Below are 23,277 nucleotides of genomic sequence, written 5' to 3' on the forward strand. Positions count from 1 at the left end.
ATATATTATATACTCATACAGCAACTATGTTCAAACTCTGAAAGGCAAAGTATTGGGTAAAAGTCCTAGTGCATACCAGGAGGAAGTCGCTTTCCCAGGCTCTGGGCCCTGCTGCCCGCCCGCGCCTCTTTTCCCGGAAAATCATCTCTCTGAAACAGAGGGCTCCTATTCTCACACGTCCAAATCTTTTCCCAAAAGCGTGCGTGCGTCTGCGCAGTGTCTCTGCGAAGCTCCTTTTCAGCGCCCGACCGCCTCTTTCTCCAGATCTCCTCGGGTTTTTCCTCAGTTCCAGTTTTTCCCTAAAGGGTCATCATCACAGGGCGCCAAAGGCGCGCCCGCGGGAAGGCCGAGGGCGGGGCGCAGTGCGGCGTGGCACGTCAGTGGCCTTCCGGGCGGAAGTCCGCAGTCTCCCGAGCCGCTGATTGGCTTTCGGGCTGGCGCCTGTCTCGGCCCCCGCGCCAGTTTCGGGCTTGTTGGCGCGGAACCGGGAGACTCTGAGACCATGGCGCCCGTGCACGGCGACGACTGTAAGCTGGGGGGAGGGAGCGGTGAGGGACAACTCCACGCTTAGGACGCTAGTTTGGGAGTGTGGGTGATTGCGGGTGGTCTCTGTTTTATTTCTTATAAGGGAGGTGCTTGTCTGGCTTGCTTTGCCAGTCGGTCTGGGTACAGACCTTGGTCATTCTTGGCGAGGACCCTGCGGGGACTCTGAAGGAGCTTCCTGGAGGGGCGATTCACCCTAGGCAAACCCGCATCACCCCACTGCAAGGGGTTTTGATTTGAGAAGCTCCATCACCCCTGCCTCAGAGTCTCGCTGCCCGTTTTTATTTCCTTCAGTGAGTCACATCCACGTGCTGGGCACAACTTCATCCAGGCTGGTCCCAGTGCGGTAGTCTTGACTGGAAGAATTTCGCTGCTCCCACCTCAAGTGTCTGCTTGAGTGCTTGAGTGAATAGCGTCTCCCTTTCTAGGAACTCCTCGGAAAATTGCTGCATATTGTAACTGAGCAGGAAAGCTAGCTCTTAAGTGTTGTCACCAGATACAAATGGGTTTCTACTTTATGCATTAACATTTTTTTTTCCTTTCAGATACTTCTATGGAAAGTTCTTTAAGTGGTGCGTAGAAATAGTGTTCAAGTCTAGCTATGTTGGGTGAAGTCTCTAAAAAAAAAAAAAAAGAAAGAAAAAAAGAAAAGCATCAGTTCAGCAGTATTTCAGATGCCCTGTATATCAGTTTGGCAGTGGTAAATCTTTTATTTCCAAAAATAGAATACGCGAATGCAAATGGGTTTGTCTGATTTCTGATTTTTGAACAGCGTTTAACTAAAATGTGACTTAACTTCACTGAACTTCTAACTTAAAATCAGATGCTTCACTTTCTTGGCCCAAGCGTCACATTTCCTGTCACTCAAATACATCGCCATTAATGAGAACATGCTTCCTAATCAGCTTCCTTTGCATTCACCTAGTTGTAAATCACAGATTTCCATTTGTTCTTTAGCCTTTCGTTTTTAAAGACAATTTGTTTTGGAGAGTCGACTAGCCCGGATTACAAATGGGATGTAGGATGTGAGTAGGAGAATAGTCTTTGCAGCCCTCTATCAGTGATTTGCCACTAAGCCCTTTCTTCATCCTAAAACTGTACGCCATCTGTGAACATCAAGAAATCACTCTGGAGGATACTGTGCAATCTTGAGACCCCTCTTAAGTCATGGTGTTGATTAAGTAGTTGCTGGGAACTTGTGACTGGAATTTTTCCTTTTAGAGCAGACTGAAAGATTGTTACCTGAAGGACTGCTGCAAGCTGGTCTCTCTGTCTGCTTTGGGGGCGGGTGGAAGTACCCTAGATGGTAATTTTGAACCAAATGTTTAACTTTTGTAACTGTTTTTTTTTTCCACGCTTATTCTTTTTAGCTAAGTTACATGAAACATTAGAGACATACTCCAAAAAACAAAAAAGAAAGAAAATCTAGGCTTTGCATTTTTAAGTGTTAGGTGGAACACCATGACAATGGCTGTGAAAAGTTGAAAAGTGTATCAATCGCTGTTAGTATGTATGAAAAGAGATGGGAGATCTCATTGTGCTAAAAAAAATGGGTACAACCTTTCATTCAGCAAACTGTTTATTATGTGCCTGCCAGGAATAAGCATTCTCCCAGGCTTTTGGCTGTATGATGGTGGGTAGACTGGACGTGGTCTCTGTCTTCATGGTGTTGAGATGGCAAGTATCCAGTTTTATGGGGTGCTATATTGAGTCCTCCCTGAGGACACCACTTTGCTTTAGTTTTGCTTTCTGAAGCTACACCATGCTTCAGCTAGGTGTGGTGTTTGTGAGGTGTGTGTGTGTGTGTGTGTGTGTGTGTGTGACTACCCTATATCTATACACACAAACATTAAATTATTTTTGTCTATATTTCTAAGTGCAAAGTAAAATAGCCGCCTTCCTTTAATCCTTACAACTTAACGAACAGTTACGTCATTTCACGGGTAAGGACCCTGAGGCTCTGCGTTAGAGTCCTTTTGTTGTAAGCTACAGGAACCAACTCTAGCTGATTTGAAAAGAAGAGGAATTTATTCAAATGTGTTGTTTTCAGAAATCCAAGAGAACTGGAAAACCAACCTGGGGGCTGGTTAGTGAGAAACAGTGATTAAAATTGTGCATAGAACTGGGCCAGTGAGGTCGTTGCCAACCATAACCAAGTATTTGATGCTATAGTTTGTACACAGCCACATTGCTTGGCCCTGTCGCCCCACATTCTCAATCTGTTGCTGCTTCTAGAATCTTCCTTAAGTCCATATCCTCCTCCTCGGGACATTAGCATCTGATTTAAAGTCTGAGCAGGTGTTTCTAATTGGTAGAGCCTATTTTACACACCTATTCCAGTGGTGGCAAACCTGTGGCATGTGTGCCACAGCTGGCTGTTATCATTGGAAGCTCTAAAAGGTTCACCATCGCTGGCCTATGCCCTAGCTGCAAGGGTGTCTGAGAAAGAACACCTGACTTTTTTAAAGCTTCTGTAGTGGAGCATAGGCTCTGTGAAATGTCAGGCCTTGTAGGGGGGAATTTCACAAACAATATTAATGCCAGGCAGATTAAAACAGTAAGACAGCTGTCCACTGCTTAACTTTTCCTAACTAGTGATCTGATGTCACCCACTAAATGGCACAACTGGGATGTGCTGCTTTTCCTTGATCTCTTGATTCTCCCACTCACGCTACACTCATATCACATTATACTCTCGTGTCACATTACCTTCTGCACTGACTTCTTGGTTTCTTAATACACCTTAAATTTTTTTGTTTTTGTTTTTGTTTTTGTTCCGGGTATCGAACTCCACCATGCGCTTGTGAGGCAGGTGGCAGAACCACTGAGCTAAATCCCCAGCTTAAATTTTCATCCCTTTGTAATTTGACTCATGCTTCTTCCTCTGCTATGCCACTTTTTAACCCCATTGTCTGATGGTGTCATAATTCTACTCCTCTCTCTAGCCCTATATTGGAAACTTGCCCTGTGAAACCCTTCCTGATTTCCGAGGCAAAAAATTAATGGCTCTCTCCTCTGTTTGCTTGTACTGTGTTCTTACCTCTTCTATGGTACCATATTTATGTTACAGTGGTCGTCTCAGGTCCTTTCGCTCTTTTGACTGAGCCCTTTGAGGATAGGCGACTCTGTCTTAATAATTGTACTCAAACCCTGTGTTGTGGAACAGTATTGCCTGTGGAGTAAGCCCATTTAAAGACCTATAGATTTTGTCAGTTGTTAAGGAAGTCTTGAAGGGAACAAAGTGAGGCTAGATTTTCACTCTTGTTAGTCATGTCTAAAAATCTGAGACCTCATGTTGGGTGGGCCTGCTCAAGATTTTGTGACTGTCATCATGAAGTACCTGGATTCTTTAATTTTTACTTAATACCTTTCTGAAAATGGATTTGAAATCAGACAATAGACAGATGTTATAGAGATTTCATTTCCAGAAAGCTGGGGGAAAAAAGATTACATTCCACCTTTCAGATACAGTTTTCAATGGTTCATTGCTTGGATTTGGTACATGTTCTTTAGAATGTATCTTTTATTTCAGCTAACTGCTTGGTCAAACAGCTTAATGTGAATGTTCCAGTGAGGTTAGAGCTTTTAGAGTGCCTCTTGCCAATATGTCTCCATTCCTGTATCTATTCCTTTTAATAAATTAATTAGCACCAAATATAATAAAATACTCAACTTCTCAGACATAGATGGCAGTCGTGCTGAGCCTAAAGTCATGTCTTAACAGGCAACACTGTTGTCTCCACTTGGTTATTCATCAGCTGATACATGAAAGTCTTAATTCTGTAAATTCTTTTCCGTATGTGTGTGGGGTGGTTAGTTTGTATAAATACTTAGAAAGTTGAATGAATAAACAGAGGCCCTCTTGGTATTTCAGTAATTTTTGACAAAACACATTTTAACCTTTGTAATTTTTTTACTATCATCCTATAATGAAATAACCAACAAAGGTCTTGAGATCAATAATAGAATCAATACTCAGAGGTACCTTTGTTATTTTTTCTCAGCTCTCATTCTATTTTTACTTTGAAATTGCAACAACTTTAACTTAAACCTCTGTTAGGATATGTATTACTTTGAAATACTGTTTTAGATCAGTTGCTACTTAGAGTAACATTAAGTTCTATGAGTGCAAGAACACTTTGTGTCCCTTATAGCACCTAGTACTTGGCAAAGAGCAGATGACTCTGCAAGCTTTTCAAGTGTTGATTAATAAAATACAAAATGAATAAGCCTTTTATGACCACTAGAGAATTTGCAGCCTGTCATTTGTAATGGAAAGGCTAAGGGTAGCTAATGCCTCATCTCCTTTCTCTGAAGTCTCTGGGGGATATCAGTTGACTTTGAGATTTTCCTCTTTTTAAAGAAAATGAATAACAGTGGTTTCAGTTGTTGTAACTGGATCTTAGAGGATTTCTGAATATCCACAGAATCTGTATATTTGGCCATGAGCTTTGTGAATTATTTTACATTATAAAAAGGATTCATTTGTATAATATTAAGATTGTATATTATTGGCTAAAAACATTCTTTTGTTTGGAGGGAAGATGGCTAGTAGTTTTGTAACATCTCGTGTAAATTGGCTTTTTTTTTTTTTTTCCAGCTGTTTCAGATTCAGGGAGTTTTGTAGCTTCTCGAGCTCGTCGAGAAAAAAAATCAAAGAAAGGACGCCAGGAAGCTCTAGAAAGACTGAAAAAGGCTAAGGCTGGTGAGAAGTATAAATATGAAGTAAGTAACTGTTTTTCTTATTTTTTTACCTTGTGTGTTTCATCAGATTCATAGCCCGCAGATAGGCTTATGTCCCCTTGTCAACAATTAGAAATATATGTATCAAACTAATATATTTTCTTAGATTTAGACAAATGTGGGTGTGAGGTAGATTTTCAGATTATGGAGAGTGCTTGACTCTTAAAAGTTCCTGTGAGGCACATTACAGAAGAGTTTAAAATTAAAAAATGAATGTCGCTGTACTGTATGTTTTCCTTATTCAGTATGCTGTATCTGTATTAAGTCCTGTGATCTCATTGGGGCAATTTAGAAGTGCTTTTACTTTACTCTTATGGTATTGGACAATCTACACACCTTTTCCTTGCACGGAATTATTCTTCCTAATCTCATTTGCAGTGCGTGGGGCAATGGAGAGTAGAACCATCTTTTTGCCATGTCTTTCTTGTAAGATTGAATGTGGTGCTCTTTTGGCTGTTTTCTTCTACCACTGTTTATGGCCTGCCAGTAAAAACAGAGTTGCTACTTAGTGCATCACAGTGTGTAGCTTTACCTTCAGCACCTTCTGAGTATCTTAACTGTCAAGGTTAGAAAGTGATTAATTCCAACCACTGTGGAAATCAATATGGAGGTACCTCAAACAACTAGGATTAGAAGTCCCATTTGACCCAGCCGTCCCTCTGCTGGGTATCTTCCCAAAAGAATTAAAAGAATCATACCACAGCAATGTATGTGCAGCCATGTTTATAGTGGCACAGTTTGTAATAGCTAAATCTTGGAAACATCCCTCATGTCCATCAGCTGGTGACTGGATAAAGAAGATGGCGGTTTGTTTTATAAAATGGAGTACTACTCAGCCATTAAGAATGAGAAACTAGAGACATTTATAGTTAAATGGATGCACATTGAGGCCATACTCTAAAGTGAAATAAATAGGACACAGGTGTAAATACCAAATTGTTTCTCTGGTGTGAGAAACAAAGTGTAAATGAGGATAAAAAATGTATAATTGATAATGTGAAATAGAAAACGTCCAAAGAAGGGGAAGTGGGAGGGGTAGGGGAAAGGAAAGAAAGGAAAGGCAAAAATATGAGAAAAGGAAGAAACAGAAAGAAAGTCTTTGTAGATCGGGAAAGGTGGAGGGTATGAGGGAGGACAGGGGAATGGGGAAAAATAACCAAGATATATTATGTGAAGGTACAAATTCCCAATAATGAATGTTGTCATATACCTAAAATGTACCAATAAATTTAATGAATTTTAAAAAAAGAAAATGATTAATACTCGAAAATATTATTTTGTTTGTTTCTTTCTTTTTGAGACTTGGTCTTGCTATGTAGTCCAGGCTGGCCTCAAACTCATGGCAATCCTCCTGCCTCAGCCTCCCAAGTGCTGGGATTCTAGGCATATGCCACCATGCCTGGCATAATACTAGAAAATATTAACAACTACTAATACACTTTGAGCTAAGACACCATTCTAGGTGCTTTTACTAGTATGTTTATTCATTTAATTCTTCCAATAACCACGTGCAATTAGATTAACATTTTGAGAGTAAGATATCTGAGGCATAGGAAATTTAGCAAGGTAACAGTGGCAAATTCTTTTTTGGAAGTCAGGCAGTCTGGCTTTGGAATACCCATGTTTAACCATGGTTTGTACTGTCTTGGGCAATTAAGCAAATAGAAGAGGACTTTGGCCATTTGGCATCATTTGTTCTAATTAAGTGAGGCAATCAGATCATAAGAGGTTGCTAAAAGGAGTACAATGAAGCAGGAATAGATCATTTTTGGTGTAAGTACTTCTATAAAAGAGTGCTGTTGGACATTTCAGATGTTGGCACAATGTGGCTGATTTTCCTTTAAAGACTGTGGTATTAATTGTTTGGCTGTAAGAGTTCATGCTGAACAGTAGTAATGTTCTCTTTAAAGATGGAGTCTGCTGGGCTGAGGATGTCACTCTGGTTGAGTGCTTGCTTAGCATGCGTGAAGGCTTGGGTTCTATGCCCAGCACTGCAAGTAGAATCAATAACTTTACTTAAGATGATTTTTATTTTTAAAGATCTATAAAGGGATTTATTAGACAGAATTTAATGTACAACAAGATGAATTTTAAAAACAGTGTTCTGAACTTTTGATAGAATATAAATACTTAAATAAGAAAATATGCCTTCAACCAACAAAAAAATTGTGCCAGCCCCCCCATTGGTCACTATAATAATATTAATTGGACTAGTTTGTGTTTGGGGTATCAAAGACTTAATTTGCTAGGGTGTATAGTTTGTGTTACCAAATGGTGAATGGCCAAATCGGTATTTGCTAGTGATCCCTGTAGAGTTCATAAAAAAGATGTGGAAGTGAAGCCTAGTCCTGTAATAATTACATACTTTGTAGGTGTGGCAGAAATCCAGTCAGCTCTGGCTATCAGGCTCTCAAAGCTCTGTGTTCAGGTTTTCCTACAGTGTTAGCTTTTAAGGTAGAGGTTGTTGTTTTTCCTTGTACCCTAATTGAAATTTGCAGAAAGCTGGGTGTGGTGGTGCATGCTTCGGGAGGCAGTTTTTTAGGAGCCTGATGGATGAGGATTACAAGTTCAAGACCACCATGGGCAACTTGATGAGGCCCCTGTGTCAAAAAAAGGAGGGAGAATGGGAATGTAGTTCATTGGTTGAGTGTCTTAGTACCGACAAAGGAAAACAAAACAGAAAAGCACACCTCATGAGAGAAGGGGAAATTTTAAAGGAGGTGTTGATACCTTACTAACCAGTCATGGAAGTCAATGACCTGCCCCATGGTGGCTGCAGCAGTGATATGTATCTCTTCTGTTTGTTACTCTGCAGAGGTGGTCTGCTTTATTAAAATCAGTAGCTCACGGTGCTTGGACCCTCTGGCAGTCAGGCAGCCAGAGTGATTGGTAGGCCTGCTGCTCTCTCTGGACTTAGCTTTCAAAGAGCTCAAGATTTAACTCTCTGTGCAGTTTTAGGTCCTGAGAATGATGGGAGATCAGTGGTAAGGCAAACAGATTGCTCAAAAACTATTTCTTGTTTGCCTGTAGAATATAGACTATTTTGCTTTGCTAATTTTTGGAGGGGGTGCATAAAGATTTACCATTTCAATTTCATTTGGTTGAACAGTTATTAAGAATTATTATTTTTTCATAAAGCATCCTTCAGGTAGTGGAGAATGGGGGTGTGGTATGCCTTACAGGTTTGCTAAGAATAGGAGAAACCAGTCTAGAAATTACAAGTGAATAATCCCCAAAGCAGCTAATGAAGAATTGGCTATAATTCAGTTTGTTTTTTATGAAGTAGATGAGTAATTGATGGTATGACAAGTATATTATGCTAATGGAATCATTTAATATCTTATGTTAACACCCACCTAAAAGGAATACTAAGTTAATTGATGTCTATTTAAAGAAAACCGTGTAGTGGTGTTGAATGTCAGAACTCATGATTTGGTTGCAGCTACTCCATCAGGCTGCCATTCCAGTTTCAGTTTGACAATTTTTTCATCAGAATTGTTTAACACTTTCACTCCATTTGAAGCTTATTCTCCAACTTGTATGATGGCAGGTCGAGGACTTCACAAGTGTTTATGAAGAAGTTGATGAAGAACAGTATTCGAAGCTGGTTCAGGCACGCCAGGATGATGACTGGATCGTGGATGATGGTATGTGGGAGGAAATTGCCTGCCAGGTACCATGTTAGTTGCTTCTCACTGATTTTGTGCGGTGCAGTAGCTGCTCTGCCTTGGCAGATGTGAAGCATTGCTAAGGTCTTAGTTTTGTTTGGCTTTTCCTTAGTTATTTAAAGATAAGGAAATTGGTGTATTTTGGAGAATCTGGGCACATTCCTTAGGATATAGTGTAAATTCTCTGGGAAGTGACTGTAGAAATTGAGATGTTGAAGTCTTTGGGTTTGACTCCCAGAACCATAAAAGAAAAAAATAAATAAAAGGAATTGGGAGTAGCCACATGTCTGTGGGGCCAACACACATCTGGAATTAAGAGATGCAGGTTCAAGTTGTGTCTTTTCCACTCTCCAATTTGTGACCTTTGACAAATTACTTAATATCAGCGAGCCAGAAGGTTTTCATCTGTAATGTGGAGGTCAGAAAACTATCTGCCTGTATTGCTACGAGGAATACATCAGTTGTAGGAGTTGAGGCAGCTTGAGCAGTGGAGAGTACTGTTAAAGGCTGATTCTGCTGTGCTTCTGCCCTTTCTGAAAAGCTTCCTGCTTTCAGAGTCTGCTTTCTTGGGCATGTTAGTACTGACCACTGGAAGAAGATGTCGACTGTGACTATATTTGTGTTTCTACTTCTATAATTGCATTCAGCTTTATTGCCAGTTTTTCTTCGTAGACTAGGACGGCTTTCTCGGCTTATGGTATTTTTGAGTCTTATTTTTTATTCTTCTGGTAGAGAAAATAAAACCTTTTGTGGCAAAGTTTTTGATACCATGGGCCAAATCATTGCTATAGCTTACCTTGTTAGGTATAGTATACTGTATATTCTTTGACTCCACATCTGCTGTGTGACTGCTGTGCCTTGTCTGACACCTGTTTGAACCTGATTTTTTTTTTTTTTTTTTTGGTACCAGGGGTCGAACTCTGGACCTTGCATTGTCTAGGCAGGCTGCAGCACCACTGAACTAAATTCCCGGCCCTCGGAATAGGCCAGTTTTGAGTGGGTATAAAGGTGTTTTTTAGGGCTGGGGATTTAGCTCAGTGGTTCTGCCACTTGCCTCGCAAGCACAAGGACCCGAGTTCGATCCCGGGTACCAAAAAATAAATAAATAAATAAAAGTGTTTTTTGGTCATGACTAAAATATTACTGGTTACTTTGAGAAATTTGATTCTAATATTAAATTTTGTTCCTTTAGATGGAACTGGCTATGTGGAAGATGGTCGAGAGATTTTTGATGATGACCTTGATGATGATGCTCTTGACACCAGTGAGAAAGGTATCTTCTTTTTGTTTTCAGGCACATTGTTTGCAATTTAAAGAATTGTCTAAAATTCAAAATGACTTGGGATATCTCCCTGGGAGGGAGAAGGGCCTATCACAGTTTTTAGACAAAGAATATGTTCTAATAAAGAAACAGTTTTGAAGAAAATTACATGTAGGAAACAAAAATACCACTAGGAAATAGTTTCATGTCTCCATTATCAAAAAAGTTTGGTTTAACTCAATTTGAAATATTCAGTCTTAAGAGGGCTGCAACAATAAGTGATGTCTTTTAATTCTTACTGAAGTACTTAGAATTTTAGCTCTTTGATAATTGTACAGTACAATAACAAGGATTAAAACTAGTGTAATCAGCTTGCTTTGTTTAATTGAAATTTAAAATGATATGAACAATTGTGTCAATTTCCTAGCTACAATCATTGGCAATTTTTTTTCAAGTAAACAGGCTGATTTAGTTCTTGTAAAATGAGAATGGAAAATTCTCTTTGGTATTTGTTTTTTGGTGTAGTTTGTTAGTCTTTTCCTACCAAGTGATAGATCAGGGATCAGCAAACTATGGCCCACTCATTGCTGGTTTTTATAAAATACTACTTTATTAAGATATAATTCACACATTTAAAGTATACAATTTACTGGCTTTTAGTATAGTTACAGAATTGTGTAGCTTTCACCAGAATTAATTTCAGTACACTCTTGTTACCCCTGAAGATTGAGCTCACAAAGATTTTTATATTCCTAAAGGGTGCTTTTTAAGAAAAGAAAAATGTGAAGCCAAGTAAAGAGAATTGTAATTGGCAAGAAAGCCATCTGTGCTACCTTGCTCTTTGTTAATGTTTGCAGCATTTGTTTCTTCTCCTACTCAAGCACACACAGAAAAAACTTTTTTGGTGAATTTGTTTGAACTTCAGCATTGACTTCCTAAAAATATGGACACGCATCTGCTTAATCACAATATTATTACTATGCTATTATTTAATATATTATCTATAGTGAAATTTCTCTAGTTCGTCCTATAATATCCTTTGTAGCATTTTGGGGGTGGGTATGGGGGGATTGAATTTAGGACCTTGCACTTATGAGGCAGGTGTGGTGCCACTGAGCTAAATCCCTGGCCCTTTTGTAGCATTTTTTAAAAAATGTAAAGCACTCTGAATTGATAGCCTGATTGGTACCAGGGATTGAACTCGGGACCTTTTGCTTGCGAGGCAGGTGTTGGAACCACTGAGCTAAATCCCTGGCCCTAGATTTATTTGTTTATGAGACAGGATCTCACTCTTACTCCAGGTTGGCCTTGAACTAACTGTGTACCCCAGGCTGGCCTTGAACTCACGGCGATCATCCTGCCTCAGCCTCCCAAGTTCTGGGATTACAGGTGTGCACCACCACGCCCAGGTAGTCTTATTTAGTGTAGAATAGTAACCTTTTCCTTCGCCATTGATATTTGTCTTTTATGACACTGAAATCTTTAAAGGGACCATGAGGTTTTGTTGAATGTTCTATAATGTTTCCTCCATTACTAAGTATTGAACCGAGGGCCTTCACTCTGAGCTACATCCTCAGCCCTTTTTTATAAAATTTTAAGACAAGGTCTTGCTAAATTGCCCAAGCTGTGCTCTTGCTTGGGAATTTGTAATCCTTTTACTTCACCCTCCCAGAGTGCTGGGATTATAGATGTGGACCACCATTCCTGGCTATATAATTATCTTTAAATAAATGTCAGAATTTCTGCAATATAGATGAAGTTGTGTCCTTCCTATCATATCAGGTATATAATGCCACTCATTTAATTATTGTTGATAATAAATTTGATCTTTTGGTTAAGATACTGTCAGATTTCTTATAAGGCTGCCTTTTCCCCTTTGTACTTAATGGATTCTTCATGTTCCTAATTTTATCTATCTTCACAGTGAAAATCCGTGTCTCCCAAGATACACACAAGACAATTTTAGAATTACTGAATACTTCTACCTCCTTTTCCAAATGAAGTTTATAATTTGTTTGCAGTTTTATTTATTCTTTGTATATATCCTACTAAGGGTTTATCATCAGAATATTATGTTAAGTTAAATTTATTATACAGAGTCATGTGTTTTTATTCAAATTTTAAGAATTTTGGTTTTAATTTTAGTTTTTGAATATTGTAAAATTTTTATATGATTTAAAAGTCAAAATGATATCAAGAGATCCACTCAGACAAATCTTGCTCTCATCCCTTTACCTTCTGCTTTGTTTTACCCATATCTGTAGATAACTATTTTTATTAGTTTCTGGTTTATTCTTCCTATGTTTGCGCTTACAGAAAACAAGCATGTATATGTTTTCCCAGAGATATTATTTGTTCTCTCATCAGAGTATGTGGACCATTTTCCCAATTTCTGCCAACCCATCTAATGTAGAAAGTCAGTACGTGGATACCCTTAGGTAGTAGTGTAGCTAATTGTGTACTCCAAATTTGTGAGTTCATGAAGAAGAGATTGAGCCTAATTGAGAAGGCCTGCATTAGAGTTAACAGCTATGTTGCTAATTGTATCCTCTTGACCTAGTTCTATCATCTGCCTAGATTTTAGTTTGTCAGTTATAAATTGGGAACAAGGAGCTTCTCAAAGAAAAGGCCCATGTTGCAGTGCTGTTCACAATAGCAGACACAAATGAAGTATGCATTATTTGTGAAATAAATGAGCCATTGTTGTTTCTGTAGTCATGTTATCGCTTGGTAGTGCATCAGTGAAGAGAATGATTTGACATTCTGGAAGACAACTAGTCTTAGAATATTTTTATTTCATACTTTGCTACTACCATTCATTTATCCTCACTGTTGTAGTGTTCCTCACTAGGAGCCTAGTAAAATCACAAGCTATTAGGAAGGAATATGGACTTTTTGCAATCGACTTTAAAAATTTATAAGAAGTAGTTTTATCTAGAAGTAAAATGTCAACTCTTTATGGGATGTGTCCAATCACTAGCGTGCTGTTTTCTTTTAGAGGAAAAAGTAAAATATCAATCAAGTCCCAATGAAGACAAATCAGTGGGACAACACAATAAAACAAAAACAATAAATTGTGGAAGAATTCTCCCTCATATGTTTAATGCATATTGTTTATCTTTTGGTTCCTCTGTCTAAATTTTAGTAATCTATAGTGGTGAAATTATAGCCCCCTCATGAAGCCTTCCTGGCTATTCATATTTCTTTTCATACTCAGTGTGAGTTTTGTATTTTAAATATTTTGACCATTAATTAAATTGTTTTCAGATTGCTCCAAATGATCTCAATTATAATGTAAGTTTCTCCATGCAATTCTTTTGTCTTACCTTTTCCCACAAACTTCCTACAAATCTTTTAACAATCTTAGGCATATGAAAAATACATTTTTTATTGTGGTAAAATGCATGTAACCTAAAATTTGCCATTAGTGACATTTTGTACATTGGCAGTGTTTGCAACCATCATCATTATCCAGTTTCAGAACATTTTCATGACTCCAAATGGGAACCCATACTCATTAAGCAGTCAATTCCCAGTCTTCTCTCAACGCTTAGCAACCATTAATCTACTTTTTGTCTCTGTGGACTCGCCTATTCTGGATATGTCATATAAATGGAATCATACAATATGTGACCTTTTGTATATGGTTTCTTTTACTTAGCATAATCTCAAATTTCATTCACATTATAGTGTGTTTCTGTTTTGACTAATATTTCCATTATGTGGATGTGTGTGTTATATTTTGTTCATTCATTAGTGGATTGACATTTGGGTTATATCCACCTTTTGGTTATTTACATGGTGGTACTATGAACATTTGTGTTCAAATTTTTCTTTGAACTTCTATTTTCATTTCTTTTGGATATATACCCAGGAGTAGAATTGTTATATAATTTCTTATATAGACAGATAATGCATATATATCTATATAGTTTTATACTATGCTTTTTTTACTTAAGATATCCTGAAAATCATATTAGTATATAGAGATCTTTATTATTTATATGTCTGTGTTGCCGCACAGTATTCCATTGATGGATACATTATAATTCAAATTATTTCCTTGAATGCACATTTATTTTTAATATTTGGCTATTTACCAGTAGTTCCACATCTGGTAATTTTGTGTGTGTGTGTGATGATTTCCTCAGGGAAAATTCTTAGAAGTGTGATTTCTGGCTCAGAATAAATACATATGAAGTATTCTTAGACATTGCCATGGTCTTCAAAGTGCTATTGTGTTGTATACCTGTGAACAATGTCTGAGTGCGTGTTTCCTCAAAGCCTTGCTAACAGTATGTTGTCAAGCTTTTGAATATGTGCCTCTCTGGTATGTGAGAAGTGGTGTCTCGGTATGGTTTTCATTTGCATTTGTTTTACCCATAAAGTTGAGGGTCTTTTCATAAAATTTAACTGTTTATTTATTTTGTGTTCACTGCTCACTTTTTTTGTGACATTAGGGATTGAACCCAGAGTCTTCACAATGTGCTACATCCCCACCCTTTTCTTAAATTTTTATTTTTAGATCGAGTCTTGCTAAGTCATTTAGTTGCCCAGGCTGGGCACAAACTTGCAGTTCTCTTTCCTCAGCCTCCCACAGTGCTGGGATTACAGGTATCTGCCACTATGTGTGGCTTCACTTTTGAAATTTGCTCTCTCTTTTTTTAAAGTTCTTTATATCAAGGACATATTTATCAGGGAAGTTGATCCTTTATCTGTGTTATACATTGAAAAACTTTTTCCTGTTTTTTCTTCTCCTTTCTGGTGTAATTGAATTTATTGGTCTTTTTTCTCACAAGTGTTTTATTTTTTTTCATTGAGTTTATTGGTATACAGTACAGTTTTTTAGGTATACAGTACAGTCACATTCATCATTGGTATCTTATATCTTTACATGATGTATCTTGGTTCTTATTTTTTCACCATACCCCTGCCCACTCTTCACCCCCTCCATCCACCCTTCTCTATTTACAAAGACTTTATTTCTATTTTTTCCTTTTCTCATATTTTTTCTTTTCCCTTATTTCCTTTCCCCTACCCTTCCCACTTCCCCTACAGCTTTAGCCCTTTTCTTCCTATTTCACATTATCAGTTAGACAATTTGGATCTTATTCACACTTTTAGTTTTACCAAATAGTTTTTCTGGTGTGAAAATCTCACAAGTGGTTTTGAATTATGGTTAGAAAGATTTTGTTTTGTTTGAAATAGGGTCTCACTAGGTAGTTTAAGCTGGTCCTGAAGTCACTAAGTAGCCCAGGCTGGCCTTCAACTCATGGCAATCATCCTGCCTCAGCCTCCTGAGTGCTGAGATTACAGGCATGTGCCTCCACACACAGCGAAAGATTTTCACTATGCCCAGGTTAGAAAGGCATTATCTTTTTAAAATTTTTTTTCAGTACTAAGAATTCAACCTAGGGCCTCACAGATGTTAGGCAAGCACTCTACCCCTGAGCTACATCACCAGCCCTAGCTTTATTTAAAAAAATAATTTTAGTGTTTATACTGTTTTACTTCTTTATAAATGGCTAGCCAATACTACTTATTTAAAAGTCCATCTTTTCCCCAAGTGATATAAATTGCCACCTTTTTCTTTGCTAAATTACTGTAATGAGTCCTTTTCTAAACTTTATTTTCTATTTCACTGGTCTATGTGTTTGCCACTACCTCATTATTTTAATTATAAATTCTCAGTTTTCTTGGAGATTGTGATTATTCTACGTTGAATCAGAAAATGAGATTTAAATTGTCAGGAAAAAAAATAAATAAAAAAGAGAAGCCGGGTGTGGTGGCGCACTCCTGTAATCCCAGCACTCCGGAGGCTGAGGCAGGAGGATTGCTGTGAGTTGGAGACCGGCCTGGGCTAGATAGTGAGTTCCAGGTCAGTCTCAACTACATAGTGAGACCCTGTCTCAAAAAACCAAAAAAAAAAAATTGTCAGGGAAGTTCATAGGTTATGTCCACATGGCCATAAAAGAAAACATATGGCACATTTTTCCTTTAATGAGCAAATATCTCTGTGATGTTTAGTGTTGATGTGTATTACACTCATAAATCAGGGTGGTATAATCTCAAAGCTGGTAATCGTATTTCTTTATAGTCGAGTTGTCCTGTCAGATTCAGTATGAAACTAAGGATATGATTTCATGAAGACTGCAAGGCTAATCTCTTCATTCCAGATTATCATCTTTTTCAGTGGGGAAAATAGGAAGCAAAACAACCCTCCTAACTTTAGAAAAGCTTTTTATTCACAATACCAATAGTAATTAAATGGTTATACCGAACTCATCTCAATATTTAACTTCGTTTTTGTAATGACATTTGGCTCATATTTTCTCAAATTGAGCTCATTTTAAACGTTCTTTCCCAGGTCTGGGGATTTAGCTCAGCGGTTCCGTGGCCTGCCTTGCAAGCACAAGGACCCGAGTTCAATCCCCGGTACCACAGAAAAAAAAAAAAGGTTCTTTCTTGTATACCTTGTATAAAACTCAATATTTTTTGTATTTTTTTCTTTTTAATTTTTCATATACAGAGAACAAGTGGCTAGCCTTTTAGTTTTCCTTTTAGATTTTGGGCTGGTGCATGTTTCTAAATGATTTATATTCCAATAGGAAAAGATGGTAAAACACACAACAAAGACAAGAAGAATATTAAGAAACCTGCAGTGACAAAACCAAACAATATCAAGTCAATGTTCATTGCTAGTGCTGGAAAGAAAACTGCAGATGTGAGTTTCATAGTTTCCTTATATTTGTCTTTTCTTTTATACATTGAATTTAATATTTGATTATACAGATAATAGGTGCTCAATACATACTTGAATAGCATTTTCCCAATTTCACTAAGTTGAATTTAGATTTCATGTGTATTTAGGCACCTAATTTAGGTTAAAACTGGAGAGATAGAAACAAAGATTGGACAAAAAAGATGAATTTGACAGTGTGTTTAATTTCCATGACTAGCAAGATGATCATGGAATGAGGATAATAAAGATGAAAGCCATAAACTTAAAAATTATATATATATATATACACACACACACACACACACACACACACACACACATATACATACACACAGATGGTTAAAATCGTATGGATAGTAGTTGAGAGCGTTCAATGAGAAACGAAGAGACAGGAACTGACTGGTTAGGTTCTTCCTTTCACAGATGTGTGTGATCTGGGTGAAAATTTTAAATGCAAGGCTTTCTCATTTTATTTTATTATTTTCCTTTATTATCTCCAGAAAGCTGTAGACTTGTCCAAAGATGATCTGCTAGGTGACATTCTGCAAGATCTGAACACTAATGTAAGTGAATATTTGAGACTTGTGACATATACAGGGGGTGTAGGCTGAGGAAACAATTCAGTAATTGTATAAAACTGACTGTTGCTAAAACTAAAAACATTAAGGAAAAAACACACAAAAGAACACCACACAAAATGAAAACAAAGCAAACCCCTCAAATTAGTTTCTTCTGACCATTTTAAGTGAGTAGTTTCTAGCTGTTGCAGCTCTGTGATTATGTAGATAGGGCTGTGTGGGTGTGTTTTGGAAGTAGTAAGAATACACCCAGGAGTCAGTTCTGTGAGTGCTCACTGTTTGTGTTCAGTTGCTATAAAGTTCCCTAAATAGATTGAAGCCTGTCAATCTGCACAATCAGCCATGAGATCCTCATCTTGAATTCTGAGTGGAAGTGAGGGAAGAGTCAGTGAACTACCCCTGATATAACTCAAATAGGCTTAGCTGCTCTGTGAATTTCAAATTTGGCCATTTCTCATAACAACTGAGCTCTTAGAAGTATACTTCTAAGTGACCGTTGATTAAAATGACTAATGCCAACACTATGTAGTTCTATCTTGATGGTGTAAGTGTGTAATATTCTAGAAGGATAAGTGAAAGACTATTTAAATTTTAAAAAGAAAAATATTTGTGAGGGTTGAATTCAATATCTTTTGGTTTTCTAGTGATTTCTGTGGTAGTGTTGCTATAGTAACTGCAGTATGTGAACATAAATTCTGTTGGGGGGATGCTTTACTTACTGGGCTTCAGTGAGTGAGGTAATGTACTTTTCTGTTATGTGGCAAACCAAATGTGGTGGTAAATGTTTGTCTTACCCTTCCTTTAGACATCTCAAATAACTCCACCATCTGTAATGATACCAAAGAAGAAAAGATCTATTGGAACTTCACAGAATCCTTTTTCTGTGCACACCCCCAAGGTAAAGTGTATAGAAGTAAGCTGTCTTGATTTATAGTTTTGCTTTAAATTTATTTTGTTGCTTTTCTGTGTGAGTGAAATGTTTTTGAATTTGTTTTTGATTTTTATTTTAAATTAGGACTGCCATTCAATGCATAGTTTCATGTATTTTAAAATAGCATGTGCCTGCTTTTTCATAGTAAATTTTGTAGTAACTAGTGTGTGTTTATTATAGGTATTACAACTGTGCTAAATGCAATAATTTTCCTCTGGGAAACAAGTCTTTTTTTGTAAACCTAGGTAACAGTAAAATAATTGAAGCTGTTACATTAATAATACATAAAATCTTTTTATAAATGGGAACTGTCATTATCTCTGGTCAGGGTAGGAGAGTTGCATATTTTTAGTATGCAAGTCTAACTGACTAAACATTTAAAAATGTTTACAGGTAATTCCTTCAGGAAAAACTGCTTCCCCTGACTCTAGGAAGGAACCTCCATTAACTTCTGTTCCTCCTAAACATGCTCAATTTGCTGGTAAGTCTGATTTGGGGCAGAAGTGCAAATGTTTCAGCAGTTGGTGTCAAAAGTGGAGCCTCTGTGCTAGAAGGATGTGGAGGTGTTTTTGAAGGTATTTTGATGACAGGTCTAAGGGTGAAAGATTTGAATTCATAGCAGTAAAAGTTAACACATAATTTAAAGATTAAAGAGAAATGCAAGCATAGTATAGGACAGGGGATATGCTTGTACTTCATTGTCGTGTCCATGTTTGCGCTCCATGACACTGGCATATGACAGAAATGTGTGATGATGCCTACAGGAGAGCTGGTGCAGCCAGGATATCCAGAAGACGAGCAGGAGTCAGGGGCAATGGATTTTGAAGATGGTGACTTTGATGAGCCCATGGAAGCTGAGGAGGTGAACATGGAGCCGATGGCCATCAAGACTTGGGACCAAGACAGTGACCCTACAGAGGGCATGAAACACAAGGCAGATCCTAGGAAGGGGACCACGTCCTGCTTGTAAGAGCATTTCATGACTTCTGGAAAATAGCACTCCAGTTATTTTGTTGTTTTGAAAGGTTTTTGAAAATATTTCTACAGGGGAAGTTTTCTACCAGATGTCTCTTGTTGGGACATTGATCAGGAAGATGATAGCAGTTTCTCAGCACAGGAAGTTCAAGTGGATTCCACTCAACTCCCATTGGTAAAAGGGTCAGATGAGGAACAAGTGTTCCAGTTTTATTGGCTGGATGCTTATGAGGATCAGTACAGTCAACCAGGTAATCATATATAAGGTAACCATATGCCTTTATTATAGAGCATCTTTTCCCTTAGATACTTTAGTGGTTTTAATTGGAGCAGGCTTTGCCCTCTTGTGCATTGTAGGAGAGCAGTATTTATTCCTTGCAAAGTGCATGAGCTATCCTGATAGGAGCTGTAGTGTGAGTAATTTTTAAAAGATGCTTATTCCAAAAATCAGTTACATGTGGTTTTGGAATGCATGCTTGTAGTTCACCATGGATGTATTTGAAGTCATAGGAATGCACTTAAATGCAATCAATCATTAATTTATCACTATTTCGGCAAATTGGACTACCTGTTGTATGTCAGGTGCCAAGATGGAGTAAACAAGCTGGACAAATTTCCCATACTGTGATGAAGCTTATGTTTCAGAGGAATAGGAGTAGGTAAGGGGAAATTGCCATTAAGATAAATTTATAAATGATGTCAAGGACTTTCTTTGGAGGATGGCCAGAGAAAACCTGTCTTGGGAGACGACCCCTGGGCTGAGATGTGAGGTACATACAGAGCTGAGGAAAGGATCAGTAAGCACCAAAGCCTGACAAGAGGAAAGAGGAATCCTGTGTGGTTGTAGCATAGGACCTTAAAAGCCAGATCAAGGAGTTTGAATGTTATTCTAAGAACAAGGGTGGAAGTGTTAGTGTTTTAAGTGCAGGGGTTTGTGGTCCTACAATTGAGTTGTATTTTATTAGGAATACTCTGATCTTCGTGGAGAATTGGTTGTGTGCTTGTGTCCACACCAGTGTATGTATATGTACATTTAGAAGAATAGCCTGCAGTGGGGTAGCAGGGAAGTGGGGAAGTCCTGGAGATGAGCAGTGGTGCTTGTTACTTGGACATTGGTGGCTGAAGAGAAGTGAAGGCATTTAAGATGTATTTTAGCACAAACTAGTTGATGGATTAGATGGACGTGGTGACAGGAGGAATTGATTCCCAGGTCATCCTAGGGACCTGATTCTGTGAGTTTTGTCCCACAAAAAGCCAGGAGTGAGTTGGAGGAAATGGCTGTCCAACAACAACAACAAAGATGCACTGTCTTTAAGAATCCATAGGGTTGACCTTCCACTAAAAGATCCTGTGACTCCCAAGGTGAGCCTAGAATGCCCTTGTGATGGCAGAGATGTCTCATTCTATTTTGAACAAAAATAACTGTCAGCAAAGGCTGTCCTTGGGTTAGACATGTATGTTTCCTACATCTGCTTTGGGTCTGTTTCTCTGCAATTGAGTCGAATGTCTTGCTCCAGTACAACTTCTTACAAATTTAAAATTTACCTCCAGATGATTTTTTTACTACATAGAAGTGGTGGCCATGAGGCTTAGGCAGGAAAACTGTTGCAAGTTTGAGGCCAGCCTGGGTTACATAGTGAGTTCAAGGCGAGCAGACTACCTAATGAGACTGTGTCTCAAAAACAAAAACAAAAAAAATGGAGATTTTATTTTTTAAAAAAATCTTTATTTTCTGTATGCAAAAATAAGCAAAATAATTTTGTAGTAACTCATTTGTTTTTCATTAAAAGAATCCCTGAGAATTTGGCCCTGAATGACTTAGCTAAGGATGTAAGGACTACATTTAAGTATCTCTCTGTCAACCCTGGGGTTCTTAGTTTCTTTCTTTTCTAAGCCAGCAAGAGAACTTCTCAGCTTTATGAAACTAAGGTGTGATAAGCAGTACGATGATGTCCCCAAAGATATGTGTGTACTCACATCTGGAACCCATGATATGTTGCCCTACATGGTAAAAGTGACTTTATTGATTTGATGAAATTAAAGATCTTGAGATAAAGAGATACTGAAGTGGGCCCAGTGTAGTTCTGGTTTCCTTATAAGAGAAAGGATCAGAGGCCAAGAAAGATGTGACATAGAAGCAGAGGCTGTAGTCATGCAAGGCCAACAACCAAGGAATGTGATAGCTTTGGAAGCTGGAAAATGCAAGAAAAGTGATTATCCCCTAGATCCCTCAGAGGTAATGCAGCCCTGCTTACCCATCGGTGATTCTGACCTCCAGAACTCTGGATAATAAATTTATGTTGTTTAATCCTTTACAAAAATATCTAGGAGGCTGTCCAGTTTGCTTTTGTGCCTCTTTGAGACCTTCATTGTGGGATTGGTCATGATAAGTTATTTTGGATTAATATAAAATACAGTGTACATCCTTAAATAGACTTGTCTGAATTTAGATCCTTTTTTGGATCACAGTATATGTAAACTGTATTTTTCAAGTGGTTTCCTGGAGGCTGCATTAAATAAAAATAGAGGGAATACTTGTATGTTAGTAAAACAAGTATATGAGCAAGAAGAGTCAGAATTCTTCCAGGCCAGATTTACCTTCAAGATAATTGGGCATAGGGGCTGGGGATTTGGCTCAGCGGTTCCAACGCCTGCCTTGCAAGCGCAAGGACCCAAGTTTGATTCCCGGTACCAAAAAAAAAAAATAATAATAAAAATAATAAAAATTGGGCATTGACTTTAATTGTAAAAATGTTAATGAAGTCTTACTACTACACTTTTTTTTTATCAAAAATGTATATACTTTTACAGAGCCACTGGAGTAGCATGGTGCCATGTGCTTCTTAGATTAAGATATAATCAATCTTAGAAGTGATATCTTAGCCTGCATTAGCTGGGCCAAGATAATTTAGTTAGGTCCTCTCACCTCTTTGACTACTTCTTTGTCCCTCTCTGCTGGAAGGTAGGCTGGAAAGTAACGATTATAGGAAACTGAGCAAAATATTTCTCATTCACTGCTGAAGCCAGGCCTGCCCCAGCAATGGTATGAATGGTGCATCTTGAAGCTGTGCAGTGTGGTCAGCTTTCTTCTCCTGGTACTTCTCACTGTGCTTTGCTGTGTCTGCTCAATGCTCTTTTATTCTGTCTTGGTTAATGATCCCATTAAAACCAGAAACCTGGAAGCCATGCTTGATTCTTTCTTGTCCTTACTTTCCTCACTCTGATAGTTTCTCCCCTTAAGAAGACAGCCTTATCTCCTCACAGCTTGCACCTCTGATCCCCACACACCTACTGCATCCATTGTGCCAGCCTTCTAATAGGTGTCCCTGCTGTCGTCCTCCACATTACTGCCAGAGTGATTGATTAGAAGGGTAAATATGATTGTACCATTTTCTCATTTTAAAAAGTCTTCAGTAGCTGTTGCCTGCAACATAAAGTCCAAGCTCCTTAGCAAGGTGTCTGATGCTTCCTGCTGCCTATGAATTTTTGCCCTAGACAGAGGTCACTGTATGTACTTTGCTGCTCTTTATATCTGTAGTGTGTTATACATTATGTTTGTCTGCCCTCAACTGCTTATTTTTCAAGTTCAGTCAAGGTATCATTTCCTGGGAGTTTTCCTAAACTTGTCCCTGGGTCTTAGAGCCTTCTCTTTGTGACCCCATCATACCATTTCCCACTGTAGCATTTTCCATAGTATTTTGAAATGATTTGAATCTGTTTTGCTTTTTCCCAGAGCTTTTAGGCCTGGAGGGCTGGGATCTTTTTTCCCAGTGTCCAGCACATTGCCAGGTACATTGTAAGTGTTTAATAAATGGTTATTGAAATGAACTACCCAG

At 38.1% G+C, this 23,277-nt stretch overlaps 1 protein-coding gene across 2 annotated transcripts in view; it reads left to right on the forward strand.

Annotated features, from left to right (window-relative positions):
- The first annotated feature begins 305 nt into the window (after nt 1–305).
- Pola1 (DNA polymerase alpha 1, catalytic subunit) overlaps nt 306–23,277 on the forward strand; it is a 303,607-nt gene continuing 280,635 nt past the window's right edge. The window contains exons 1-10 of one of the 2 annotated variants that reach the window (XM_010607165.3): nt 306–527; nt 5,144–5,268; nt 8,837–8,933; nt 10,147–10,227; nt 16,824–16,939; nt 17,458–17,520; nt 18,341–18,433; nt 18,860–18,947; nt 19,231–19,432; nt 19,514–19,692. In XM_010607165.3, the coding sequence (XP_010605467.1) occupies nt 503–527; nt 5,144–5,268; nt 8,837–8,933; nt 10,147–10,227; nt 16,824–16,939; nt 17,458–17,520; nt 18,341–18,433; nt 18,860–18,947; nt 19,231–19,432; nt 19,514–19,692 (1,069 nt within the window). In that variant the 5' untranslated portion in view covers nt 306–502. The remainder of the gene's footprint in view (nt 528–5,143; nt 5,269–8,836; nt 8,934–10,146; nt 10,228–16,823; nt 16,940–17,457; nt 17,521–18,340; nt 18,434–18,859; nt 18,948–19,230; nt 19,433–19,513; nt 19,693–23,277) is intronic. The other variant, XM_010607164.3, reaches the window with a different exon arrangement.

The sequence above is a fragment of the Fukomys damarensis genome, unplaced genomic scaffold (assembly GCF_012274545.1).
Source record: "Fukomys damarensis isolate Sample0158 unplaced genomic scaffold, DMR_v1.0_HiC HiC_scaffold_39, whole genome shotgun sequence".
NCBI classification, from domain to species: domain Eukaryota; kingdom Metazoa; phylum Chordata; class Mammalia; order Rodentia; family Bathyergidae; genus Fukomys; species Fukomys damarensis.